Raw genomic sequence first — 13148 nt, forward strand, 5'->3', positions numbered from 1 at the left:
TAAGAAAGATCTCTTATCCTTTGAGACGACATGGAAGGATCTGGAAAGTATTATCCTAAGTGAAACAAGCCAAGCAGAAAAAGACAAATACCACATGATCTCACTTACATATGGAATATAATGAATATAAGTCTAAGGAATAGGGTAGACCCAGAAACACGGAAATAGAGTTGAGACACAACCCTCAGAAGAGAGGGTGGTGGGGGATGGGAAGAGATAAACCACAAAATTTATATGCATGTATGCATCACCAATGGACATGGACAACAAAGCCTGGGACGGGGCGGGTGTCAATGGGTAAAAAAGGAGAAACATCTGTAACAAAAATAAAATTTAAAAAAAAGGGGGGGGGGGGAGTGCATGTATGGGAAATCACGGATTCCATTATAAAATGTGCTTTAAATGATATTGCATAAATAATAACAAATAAAAATTTAGGTTTCAAAGTTCAAAATAAAAATTACCTATAGGTTTTACCCTCCAAGATGGGAAAGTGGGGAATGCTCTGCTCACCAGCACCAGTTCGCTCATGTGCTCTAGCGTCTTGTCTCCGTTCCCAGGACACACTGACCTAGCAGAGGTGGTGTCACATCTGAGGATTTCAACCTGTTCCCAACCATGGAAATACGGCTGACATTCCCAACCTGACAGGCCATCCTGGGCATTCTTGGCACACAGACAAGTAATCCCACACACTCTCTCCCCCACTCAAGTAAACACTGAAGAAAACACTGAGTGCAAAGTAAGAAAGATACTACTGTAGGAATAAACCCAACAGCTGCTCTAAGTCCACAGAAAAAGTGTAACACTCACAAACATGAGGACAATTGTAATTATTTGCAAGAACCCTCACAAATGACTGTCAATTAAAGCTGACTACTGTAATCCACCCACCCACCCACCACCACCACCACAGGTTGGTATAGTGCAAGTACCACTCTTATTTTCACTTGCAAATACCCTAGAGAGGAGGTCACATTTTAAGCTGCTGAAATCAGAAGCAAGCTGTTGTTTCTTTCAGGTGGAAACTGACAAGCAAAGAAAAACAGGAGGTGAGGCAGCCTAGAGGACAGAGAAAACCACAGAAAAGGGAAAGGGATGTGAATGGAGAAAGTCTAACAGAGAGGGAGTCCCTTTCAAAAACCTGAAGCACAAATCACCCCCTGGAAAGTAGGGTCCTTAAACGTCTTTTCTTGGGACATATAAAACTATGTTTACACTATTTATTTACTTACTAGTTACTGCTGGTCCTAGCTCTCTCAGGAGTCATAAACATGTTTCGATGGAAATGATGTACTCACTAACACAGACCAGGCTACTAAGACAGAAGAAAGAGACTAGAGTTTTTATCATTCAAAGTGGGTCTCAATTCAAGTGCAGGTGCTTTAAAGGTGCTTCTATTATGTTACTTTTATACAGGGCAGAATCAGTAAACAGTTTATTCCAATAAAACACTCCATTCAAAAGAAAGCACACTGTGCAAGTATTTATTTTAATTACTCCTATTTGAAGGTTCTTATTTCTGGACAACGGCAAGGCATTTCATTATCCACTCTTTCCACTCCTTAAAGGCTTCCACCGGTTTGGGCAAATTCACACTGTCCTCATGACTATGTTTCGGAGTGACTCGAGGTGCTTCAGTGGACTCATCATCAATCCACCTCACCAGGGCCTTGAAAGGAAGAAAAGAGATTAATATTTTAATGGAACACGGCAGAAGAGTTTTAGGCAAGAGAAAAACACTGGCTTCTAAATCAGGTTCTCTAAATCAATGACTTAGGTTACCCATGAAGATGTTCCATCTGATAAAGATGGTTATGAATCTGAAAAAAGCACTTAGACTGACATACTGAGTGAAAGAACATATACCCAAAATATGCAAACTATGATTATAAGTGACAGCCACAAGTATGCATAGGAGAAAAGATTTAAAATAAGTACACTAATCCTCACAGCTTTTTTGGGTGAGAGAATTACTGTTTTCTCAACTTGTTAAATGTTCCACCAGGCATTAAACTGTGCTTTTTGTTTGATGTGCATGTGTACACATATGTAAGTGTACACACAGCTAAGGGTAGACATGTATATGAAGGTACATGTAGATATGTATTGCGGTCACCTGAATGAGTGGTTGTTCCCATGAGCAGTTAACTAATATATATTGATGTTTCTGGACACATATACATTCACACATACTGAGATTTATGTACTTTCCCTCTTCCTTCTTAAAATCATCTTTTCCTCCTAATGAATATCGTAACTCCCCATATTTGGTAAGGTAAACGATCTCCATATATTTATATATATTTGTTTTGTTTTTTATCCTCACCCGAGGACATTTTTGCATTTATCTTCAGATAGAACAGGAGAGAGAGGAAGAGAGAGAGAGAAACATCAATGTGACAGGGACATATTGACTGGTTGCCACCCACACAACCCCAACCAGGGCCGGGGACAAACTGCAACTGAGGTACATGCCCTTAGCAGGAACCGAACCCAGGTCTCTCTGGTCTGCAGGCTGATGCTCTAACTGCTGAGCCAAACTGGCCAGGGCATTTATATCATTTTTAGAAGTGAACTTTGCCTACATATCAATATTCATTCTGTTCTGAAAATTCAGACTCTCTTATAATATAGAAACCTCTTCCATTTCTCACTGAGCTACAAGTGTAAGGCTCTCAGAGGCAAGTCAAAGTTTTTAAGGAGGATATTTCTTTGCATGTTGTTTTTTTTAACCACAGCTTCCTGCTTATCTTTGCACTAATTTCCCCTGATAAATGGCAGCTCCAGAAATCTTAGTTTGCTACTTATATAACCACTTCCCCCTATTTGACTACCCCTCCCCCTAATTTACTTTGTATCTTTCTACAATGTTGAAGCCAATAGCACACTGCAACTTGCGTAAACAGATCGGGCACAGATTTAGGGGGCGCCGGTCAGCTTCTTCCAAGTGGTTGGAGCCTTGCATCAGGCATGCAAGCCACTGGCAGTGCCGAAGTCCAAATATGTGTCCAATCTCGTGGGTTAAAGTCTGCAAGACATTCACATGGAGGCTCTAGAGCACCACGATTATCAACAGTAAGTTACACACCCCTTTTTCTTACTTTTCCAAGCAACAAATTTGCAGGAATCAATTCCCTTACCGTCATCACCAAAACGTCAACCTGCCCAAAGACTTAACCCCTCATTTTCTTAACTGTCTTACTGCTTTCCTCACTATACTTAAACCACTTCATTACCCCTGGACCAGGGTTTCTCAGTCTCGACATCACTGACCGGGTGGGATCCTTCTTTGGAGGAAGGAGGCTCTCCTGTACCTTGTAGGATGCTCAGCAGCATCCCTGGTCTCTCTCTACTCGATGCCAGGACCATCCCCTCTCCAACTGTGACAACCAGAAATTTTCCCCACAGTGCCAAATGACTCCTGGGTGGCAAAACTGTCGCTGGTTGAAAGCCAGTGCTCTAGAGCAATGGAGTCCATGCAACCATTTAAAAATTCTGGGGCCCTTCCCCCGGAGATTCTGTGTCAGTAGCTTAATAAGCATTCGAGGTGATGCCGATGCAGGGAGTGTACACTGGAAACACTGCTCTTTGAGGTGTAGTTCTCAAACCCCACAAACAGTATTGGTGAAAGCACAAAAGCCTATGTCCCTGGCTGTGGAAAATGGAAGAAACGAGGAAACAGGCTTTCCTAAGTCAGTGGTGGGGCAGACATCGGGAACTGTCCGTGGCGCTGACTGCGTAGAAGGTAGTCTGGAGACCAAGAGGCAGGCCAGCCTCCTTGAGGCCAGAGAGCACAGGTCTTCCAGGCCTTGGGAAGGCAGCTTTCCTTGATGACCACAGCGGTCTGAAAGGGCAGGTTACCTACTCCTACCAGAATTCTGGACTTAAACTAATGGTGAGGGTGTGGGTACAGCCAAGGCTGTGTATTACTAATAGGACAGAAAAGTGGCACAGATACTGAAAATTTCAACATTAAGGTAACATTTAAACTGTTTCATTGATAATTTCAGTGAAGCAATAGCCACCAAAAGTACACAAATGATACAAACTCATTTATATACCTTCAGGAGTGTTGATGTACAGTTGAGGGAATTAAGATGTCTTTAATAACAGTCCTGTTGGATTTTACAAACAACTCACCTTACAGGACCGAAGCAGCAAAATACTAGTCACTTCAGGAACGTAGTAGTTATCAAAAACCGAATAGTCATTCGAAGACTTTTTCTGCAATGCCTTCCCTTTGCTTTCATAGCTTGAGTTGTAAAAATCACTTCCATACCTGGCAAAGCTGAATATCCCCACACCTACAAACAGAGGACAAACAACAACAGAGAGTAAGGTTCCTGAAGGAAAGACCAAGAGACAGCCTGCTAGGGTGTCTGGTCAGGGAAGGCATGTCTGTACTCCTGTGTTCAGAGTCCAATATGCTAGGACAAAGGAAGATTCTGCTCCGGATTTCCCTATCAAAACCTTCTTCTACTATCCATTTTGTCCGGCCCTGTAAAACACAACCGTCTCAAGGTCAAATTCCTGAAAACTTTTGAAAGTTCCAGAGGATTTCGTTTTCTCACAAAAAGAAGTCTTTTTCTCAAACAGTCAAATCAACTACTCCAGGGGGAGCCATGAAAATAATCACGTGAACCACACATGCTTGTTTCCCTTTAAGAACACAATAAAAAGGTCTCTATGACATTTACGACAGTGAGGGTGCCTGTACTTCCCTCATGCCATGCTACTGAGGAAAACCGCCCCACCACTGCCCCCCATGCCTTGGAGGTCACGTTCTCGTCCATGCCTTTAGACGGAAGACAGAACCTCTTCCCTTCCTCCCCCTTTTTAAGCACAGCACAATTCTATCATGTGGCTGGAGTCCAGTGACCAGAATAAACCCTCTTGTAACTGACTTCCTGTGTTAGGTGTGAGGCTTGTCTTACCCATCTTTATACACATGGAGGACAGAGTGTGACTTCTAATTCATTCCGACGAGGATCACTTTACAATTTGACTTGTTTACAGTATCACTTTTACTTATGCCTCTTTCCTTTCTTATTTGAGTCATAAGGAACTTTTTGGGATAGAAATGACTTCATAGTAAGTTTATCCAATCCAACTTGATTCAAAACAAATCTTCCTTGTCCCACCCATCCACTGGTATTTGAATAGGGAGAGAACACATTCTGGAAGTTAACAAAAAACTGAATCTACTCACGTGTCACAAGTAACCACCACTCGCCATAGAAGTGTGGGCATATTTTACTACAATACCTTTAGTAAGAACTTTTTTTCCCTAATAATTCTACAAATAAAAGGTTATTTTCTTTATAACTAAGTATTTCTCCATTTTAAAACATAAATCTTTGTGAATTTGGAGAGAACAAAGTCACTTGTAAGATACTGTCTCACTGCTTGGCAGATCAATGCTGCTGGCTTACTACTACTTCTCCTGTGTGGTGCAATATTTAAGACACTTTAAAAAATTCAGGTAGAAACATTATGGAGGAATGCATCCTGACTGACCTCCTAGAATGTACAAGATAAATTAGCTAGCAATAGCGACACAGTTTTAATTTTTAAAAATGGTTCTCTCTCTACCAGGTTAAAAACAAAAGGGGAGATAAAAATTTAGTTCATACAGATTTAGTGCTAATAGAAAGGTAGCTCATAGAGAACTCAGGAACACAGCAGTGACCTAAGTCTCCAAGAGAGTGTATTGGCAGAGTCATGGGGGGGCTATAAGAATGTAATAGAGAATTGAGGATGAAGGGGTAGTGCCCTGGGCCCCCTCTGATAAATGGGTAAGAGAAGAAAATATCTAATAGAAACGTTCGTCAGAGAGAGGCTAATGTGTCATCCAGACAGTCCATAAACTTGGTACTCATAAATTACAGTCCCTGGTACTCACTCACCACCCCGGGACACTAATGAACAACCACTCCCTAGTTCCCTGACCTTTCCCCTTCAAACAGGTCTCAGACCCTTGGGATAAGGGTAAAGAAATAAAGCAAAAATGGACATGTGGGCCCTGGCTGGGTGGCTGTTGGTTGGAGCTTCATCCCATACACCAAAAGGTTGCAGGGTCGATTCCTAAGCAGGGCACATACCTAGGTTGCAGGTTTGATCCCCAGTCAAGGTGTGTATGGGAGGCTACCGATCAGTGTTTTGTTCTCTCTCTCTAAAAGCATTAAGTATATCAAGTGAGCATTTAAAAAAAAAATGGACATATGGAAGAACAGAAGTGAAGGCAAAAAGAAAAAAAAATAGGCAAAAATATGATTTTCTTCTGGATCCTTTCCCATTCCCAATATTACCATGCAGGATTCCTAGTGAGTCAAAGTCCATTCTATCTCAAATCAAAGACTGAAGTTTACTTTTTTTTTTTACCCTCACCCGAGGACATTTTTTTCTATTTTCTGTTCAGATAGAGGGGGAGGGAGAGAGAGAGAGAAACATCGATGTGAAAGGGACACACTGAGTGGCCGCCACTTGCAGGACCAACCAGGGCCGGGGACAAACTGCAACTGAGGCACGTGTCCTTAGCAGGAACCATACCCGGGTCTCTCCGGACCGCAGGCCGATGCTCTAACCGCTGAGCCAAACTGGCCAGGGCGAAGTTTACTTTTTTAAAAGAAAATAAAGTATTTTGGCAGATCAATCCTGCTAGCTTACTACTACTTCTTGTGTGTGGTGCAATATTTAAGACACTTTAAAAAACATACCTATATAAAGTACTTTCTTTTAAAATAAAATATGATGTAGGATAAGCATACACTTATACAGCAATCTGTTGCTATTCTATCTATGCAAGATAACTACAAAAAGAGTTAAAAAAACAATTAGCAAGACTTTCACTCATATTACTGACAGTTCACATATCCTGAATTTATATAATCCACCTTGCTACCGAATTACTTATATTTCCTGTCTGCTGCTCTGAGTGCCTGTACCTATGCCAGGCATATATATATATATATACACACACACACACACACACACACACACACTTTATAAGCACTGGCACTTCCATGCAAATTATCTCAAAATGACCTATGAAATAGGTATTAGCTTCAAGGTCATATAGAGAATGGCCAACCTCGGGAGGAACCCAGATCATCAGAACATATCGACAGTACATGTCCCAATACAGCATGATGCTGCATCAGAAACACAGTTTTAAGCATCAAAATTATAATGGAATTTTCCCCTTTTTCAACATCTTCAAATATTCTCATGTTGAGAAAGTTTCTATAAACAATGTCAAAAAGGAATACCATCTGACAAAGAGGCCTGTCCAAAGACAAAATTCCAGGAGTCTCTTGGGTAAAGATCAATCATGGTTATTCCCACAACACAGAAGGCATCTTCGGGTTTCTTCCTTTTTAAGAACTTCAGGATGTGCCCTATTCAGAAAGATATGTACATGTGTTTTAGTATATCTCTACATCCTTTACTCAATTAAAATTGTCAAGTTGTTTAATATACCTGCGTGTATTTGTAGCTTCTGTGTGCTATCATTGACCCTAAAGGAACACCTCGTTGCGGAGACAGGGACCGGTTCCAGAAGTCTTACTGTCAAGCCATAGAAAAATGCTTCACAGTAGCCCTTGAGCCATTTAATATATTCTTCACTGATAATTCTGGTGTTTCCTAGCAATCCTATTATGTAGAAGAAAATTTAAAGACAGACTTTAGGATGATTAAAATATTCAGTCTTTACCTCAGCCTATAAATTTGGAATTAGAAACAAACCAACTCAAAATTTCCAAAACACTTTTATCATTCATTAATATGAACTAGAAAGAAACAAAATGTCCTCTTTTAAGGCAGTTTGGCTAAAAACTTCCACCACCGGATGAGATCAACAGTCCAAACTATCCCTAGCAACAGCACCACTACACAAACCAACCAAATCCAGCATATTACAATATATACCAATGCACTGTATATAAATACTGCGCTTCTCCGGAGAGGGTGTCTTTCTGGAAGGAGCATTGAAAAACTCTTCGAAGTCTTGGGGAGGCTCAGGATGGGAGGTGATCCAATCTGACTGAGAATGCAAGGTAATGGGTCCAAAGAGATCACTGGCTGGTTGGAAGGCTTCGTTCATCAAACGCCGTTCTGCAGCATTAAACTTCTCATACTGGGACACAAGCACTGGGTTCTTTGAGATGAGAGCTGTTCTAAGTGTCTGTTCCGAGTGCCTTACTGTTTGCATCTGCCAAGAAGATACAGCTAAGTGAAATATAAAATGTAGATCCATGCTGGAGACGAATCTACCTATCCTCCACAGACATCTTTCATTTCTCCCGAAATGGACTGTCTATTTATGCCTTAGAAGGGCCACACCAAACTAGTTTGCCTTTCCCATTTCCAATCAATTTCTTGGGGAGGGTACCTGAAAAAGTTTTAAAAAGTCATGAAATGCATTCCTCCATCTCTCATGGAACCTGATCCCATTATAAAACCTAGTGGTAACCAATAAGAGCATGACTTGATTTCCAATTTCCTTGTTATTTGGATAATAATAGCGATACTATGAATTGACTCATTAAAGCCACAAGAGAAATACCCATCATTCTCAATGTGACTCAAAGGTGTCCAAGACCATTTAACTGCAGCCACTTAGGCCTATCATGGCCAGGTCATCGGGGGGGGTTTGGGGGGCACAACACAACAGTGGCTAATCAAAAGCCAGACTCACAATGACAGGTCTCTTCCAGTCACATCGTGTTTTTAGGTAGAGCTTTCATCCCGTCGTTTCAATGGGTCCAACAGCTGTTCCACCCGGAGGCTTTTTGAGTTAGAAAAGGAAAAAATTGGACATCTCTGTCTGGACCTTATCGTATTATCTAGTTATCTAGATTCTTCCAGCTTAATGATAGACAACTGATGGGAAAATTGAAGCTAATGGCTGTTCTGGTTGGATAGCTGCATCCTTGGGGTCCAGAGTGTGGGAGAAATCCCACTGCTCCACAACTGGGCTGAAATTTTACTTCTACAAGACAAAACTGCAATAAGATGTGCCCTTCTGTAGTCTCCCTGCCTTAGGAAGGAAGACTCCCGATGAAGTTTTACCTCTCAAGGGCAGGCATGTCAGGGCCCAGTCAGGAAGGTGTTGTGTGCGGTGCCTTCCCCCTAGTAGTAGACAGGTAGTGTTAAAAATTTTAAAAGCCTATTAAGAAGTCTCCCAGACCCCGTCTGGGAGGAGCCTCAGGGGAAGAATCGGGTCACCTCCGTGGGCTGTGTGCTTGCAATCCCGTGGGCGCTAAAATCAGCACACACCCGGCAACCAGGACAAGTTGGTCACCAGAGCTGGTTGCCTATAGCAACTGGCGTCTGGGGCTCGATCCCGTGTAGGCGCGACCGGGTCCCCGACCGGGGGTGGGGGATTCCCCAGGGAACTCTCGCCCCGTCTTTTCTCCCAGAGGAGCCTCCTCACTGGCCCGTCCTTCCTCCCCGGAGACACCACCGCCCCCGCTGTCCTCCCTGCTTCCGCCGCGGCTGCCCCTCCCACATCCTCATCCCTCAACCCCGACCGCGACCGTCCCACCCTCTACAACCGGCGGCGCATCCCAGGCGGCCCCAGCCGGGTTGTGACGCTCCCACCGCACCACCTGCACCCCTGCCGTCTGCACGTCTCCAGACCGCCCGCCTCCTGCGGCGGCCCCCTGCACGCATGCGCACTGCGCCCTGCGCGCTGCCACGCCCCTCGTGCAACGCCTCGCCCACACAACCCCGCTCATCGCGCCCCGCCCCTTTGAGCCCGCCACGCCCTTGCCACGCCCCTCCGCGTACAGCTGTCCCTCAGCGCAGCGTCCAAGTCCTAACCGCAAGCGCTGCCCTCGTCTCCCGGAGCACAGGAGGGTCGCCAGGGGGCGACAAGGCGCCGGAATCAGCCCCCGCGGTCGCCTTGCCTGCCCTGGCCCTGGCGGGGGCGCCACCAGTAGTCAGTCGAGGGCGGCCCTCCGGCGGAGCTGGGCCAGGGGGAAGCTGCCGCCAGGCGCCCTGCGCCGGAGGCCGCGGTTTCCCCTGGGGCCGCGCCAGCGTCCCCCGTTTTGCATGCTCGTGAATGTGCTCGGAGGGCCGTGGATTTGAAAAGTGACTAATTTAACCATCCTGGTCCAAAATAAGCCAGCCGTGGCCGGAGGCTGACGCACAGCCTCGGCACGCGCTCCCGGTGCCGTCACCCGCTGTACTTTCCCTTCTTTATTTGGTTACAGCACTGCAACGGCCGGGGCGCGGGGAGGCGCCGGCCGCTACCGCCAGGCGCAGGTGCAGGTGCAGCGCGCGAGGCGCGGGCGCAGAGGGGTCCCCGCCAGAGGACGCGGGCGGGCTTCCTCTTCGCCCAGGAGCGCGCCCCTGGGCGTCTCTCTCGTCCGGCAGAGCGAGGCCGCGAAGTAGAACGGGTCCCCGGGGGCATCAGGACTGAAGCAGCTCTGTGGCCTTGGGTAGGCCACTTAACCTTCCTGGGCCTCGCGGTTCGCATGCGAAAGATGCCAGGAGGGAGGTCTGATCTCTAAGGCCCCCCTGGGAAATTAAGTGTATCAACGCAGAGGACCCCCTGACCCACCTCTCTACGACCCCTCAGGCATCCTAATGCCCATCAGACATTAGGACATGGGGGATGGTCAGGCTGGCTAATGCCACTGAGGACTGCCAAGAACAAATCGCGACCCAATGGGCATCCCCTCTCCCAGCCAACCTCCAAACAAGCCCACCTCCCCCCATACCCTCCTTGCTATATCCAGCTCAGTCCATTCTTCCCCAGGTTTGTCTCCTGCTCCCCACAATTCCTCCTGGAACTTCCTGCAAAAGGAACCCTGGGGAAGTCCTACTGCATTATAAACCTGTTTTTCAACCTCCACCTTTTTCCGCCGGTTCTCTTCCAAGCCCTTCACCTTAAGGGACACCCAACTTTCCTCCCTTGTCACTTCTTACCTCTCAATCTTCACTCAAACATACTCCTAAACCCTGTTTCTCGTTTCCAAGTCATTGTCCTACCACTACAAAGTAACCTCTACTCTTTTGAAGTTCAGGACATTGTACCCCACTCATGTTTCATCCAAATTCCTCTTTCCAGTCTCCAGGAGGGAAACACACACACACACACACACACACACACACAATCTTGATGACCTCAGCACTTGTCTAATTATCTTCACCCTTAACCCCTTAAATATTTGATCTTTGAAACTCCATTGATTGCCTCAGCCTGGATCTTGAAATCTCAACATTCATTCTTTGACCACAGTGCTCATATGCACCCTTACCAAAATGTGTTCATACCATGCCTGTTCTCAAATTTCAAACTGAATATTGATGCATCAGTCTGGCCATGTCTGAGAGGTAGGGGCTTTCTTGGACGTTCTGCCTTTGGATTGAATGCCTATCTCGGGGTATCCCAAGAGTCAGTGTAGCACAGGGAGCCAAGATGATGGTCTGTGTTTGAACCCTAGAACCTCCACTTCTTAGTATGTGACCTGCATCAGTTATTTTACCTCTTATGAATCTCTTCCTTGGTTTGTACAACAGAGATAATAACAGCACCAACTTGACAGAGGTTTAGGGATTAAAAGAGTAACTTTGGATTCTCTGCCTTTCAGTTGAATGGCCTTCAGACACCCTGAGAGGCTTTTTCGAGAAAGCTCTCCCCAAGCAAACCTCCCTCAGGATAAAACTCCCTTCTCTGCAAGGCTCATCCTCTTGTGTGTGTCTGCTGTCATTGTCCTTATCACAGGAGTGCAACCAAGTTCTTCAAATGTCTCCCTTTCCAGACTGTGAGATACTTGAGGGTTAAAACTTTCACTCAAGTTGTCTGGATCATAAAGAATATTCATTAGGTTTTCATTCAATTAATTGTATTCATTATCAGAAATTCTTCATTTTGCATTTAAACTGCTTAAATTCATTTTCTGCATTAAAAAACTTTGTGATTGCTTAAAAATCTCAGAAGGATACCATATTTCTGCATAAAGTATTTAATATTTATTTTTCAAAATAGTGCTGTGTTAATTTTTTTAAAATATAAAGATATTTTCTATTACCAATAATGCCAGGATAATAGGGGGTTTGGAGAAAAAGTATACATAATCAAGGGAACGGGTCAGGGTTAACAATGCTAAATTGGGGATGGAATTAAGGTTTTTTTGGGGGGGGAGGTTGGCCTATTAACTAATATGTAGTTGCAGAACGAACCACAGAATATCCACATTTCTAAGATAACTATAGGTTCTGTTTTGGAAATGTATGTATATGCCAGTTGTCCAAGGTTAAAAAAGAAAATTTGAAACAAAATTACAAGGTTACAGAAAACAGGAGAACTGCAATATGTTTATGGCAGATGAAGGATTTTTAAATGGCTCTACAAATCAATAGGGAAGAGCAAAGAACATAAACAGAGCATTCGAATGATCCATTAACATGTGTTCAGTGTTACTAATAATCACAATAAAATGAAAACCACTTTTTCTTACCTATTAAATTGACAAAACTACTTATTTCAAGCTTACAGAAAAGCAGCAAGAATAGTATAAATAATTACTATATAATCTTCACCCAGATTCCCCAACTGTTAACATTTTACCTTATTTGTGCTCTCTCTCCATATATATATATATATATATATATATATATACACACACACACACACACACATATATACACATACACACACATTTCCCCCCTGAACCATTTGAGGGTGAGTTACAGGAATGATGTCCTTTTACTCCTAAATACTTTAGTGCATATTTTCTAAAACCCAGTACATTTTCATAAACAACCACAATATAATCAAAACATATCAAAACTCGTGTTTTATTGTGTCCTTTCAACCTCCTCTAATCCATTTTCTGTACAGTTTTACTCAATTTTACTCATCGTGTCATTCCACTAACTAGAGATTCGCTAGGATTAATAACCAATCTATTATTCCTTTTCCTAGTTCTTTGGTTTTATTTAAAAATTACTAAATATATAAAAATATTATAAGGATATTGTTGTTGTTGTTATTTTATCCTCACCCGAGGACATTTTTGCATTTATCTTCAGATAGAGTGGGAGGGAGAGAGGTAGGAAGAGAGAAAAAGACATATCGAGTGGCTGCCACCCACATGACCACAACCAGGGCCGGGGACAAACTGCAACCGAGG

The 13148-nt window shown here is 43.8% G+C and overlaps 1 protein-coding gene across 5 annotated transcripts; it reads right to left on the reverse strand.

Moving 5' to 3' along the window:
- Positions 1 to 1330: 1330 nt before the first annotated feature.
- Positions 1331 to 9669, reverse strand: AMZ2 (archaelysin family metallopeptidase 2). Of its 5 annotated transcripts, none has more exons than XM_036268649.1 (9): positions 9615 to 9669; positions 9076 to 9135; positions 8702 to 8791; positions 7933 to 8215; positions 7483 to 7656; positions 7272 to 7400; positions 4144 to 4307; positions 2855 to 3031; positions 1332 to 1672 (listed from the first exon to the last, which is right to left on the reverse strand). In XM_036268649.1, exons 4-9 carry the CDS (start codon positions 8213 to 8215, stop codon positions 1517 to 1519), a joined length of 1083 nt encoding a protein of 360 aa, XP_036124542.1. In that variant the 5' UTR covers positions 8702 to 8791; positions 9076 to 9135; positions 9615 to 9669; the 3' UTR covers positions 1332 to 1516. The 5 variants fall into 5 exon arrangements, with proteins under 5 accessions (XP_036124545.1, XP_036124542.1, XP_036124541.1 ...); XM_036268648.1 differs by having other exon boundaries at positions 9551 to 9651; XM_036268651.1 differs by lacking the exon at positions 9615 to 9669 and adding an exon at positions 9561 to 9606.
- Between the last annotated feature and the right edge of the window lie 3479 nt (positions 9670 to 13148).

This window comes from Molossus molossus, unplaced genomic scaffold (assembly GCF_014108415.1).
Source record: "Molossus molossus isolate mMolMol1 unplaced genomic scaffold, mMolMol1.p scaffold_m16_p_19, whole genome shotgun sequence".
In the NCBI taxonomy this organism is placed as follows: Eukaryota; Metazoa; Chordata; class Mammalia; order Chiroptera; family Molossidae; genus Molossus; species Molossus molossus.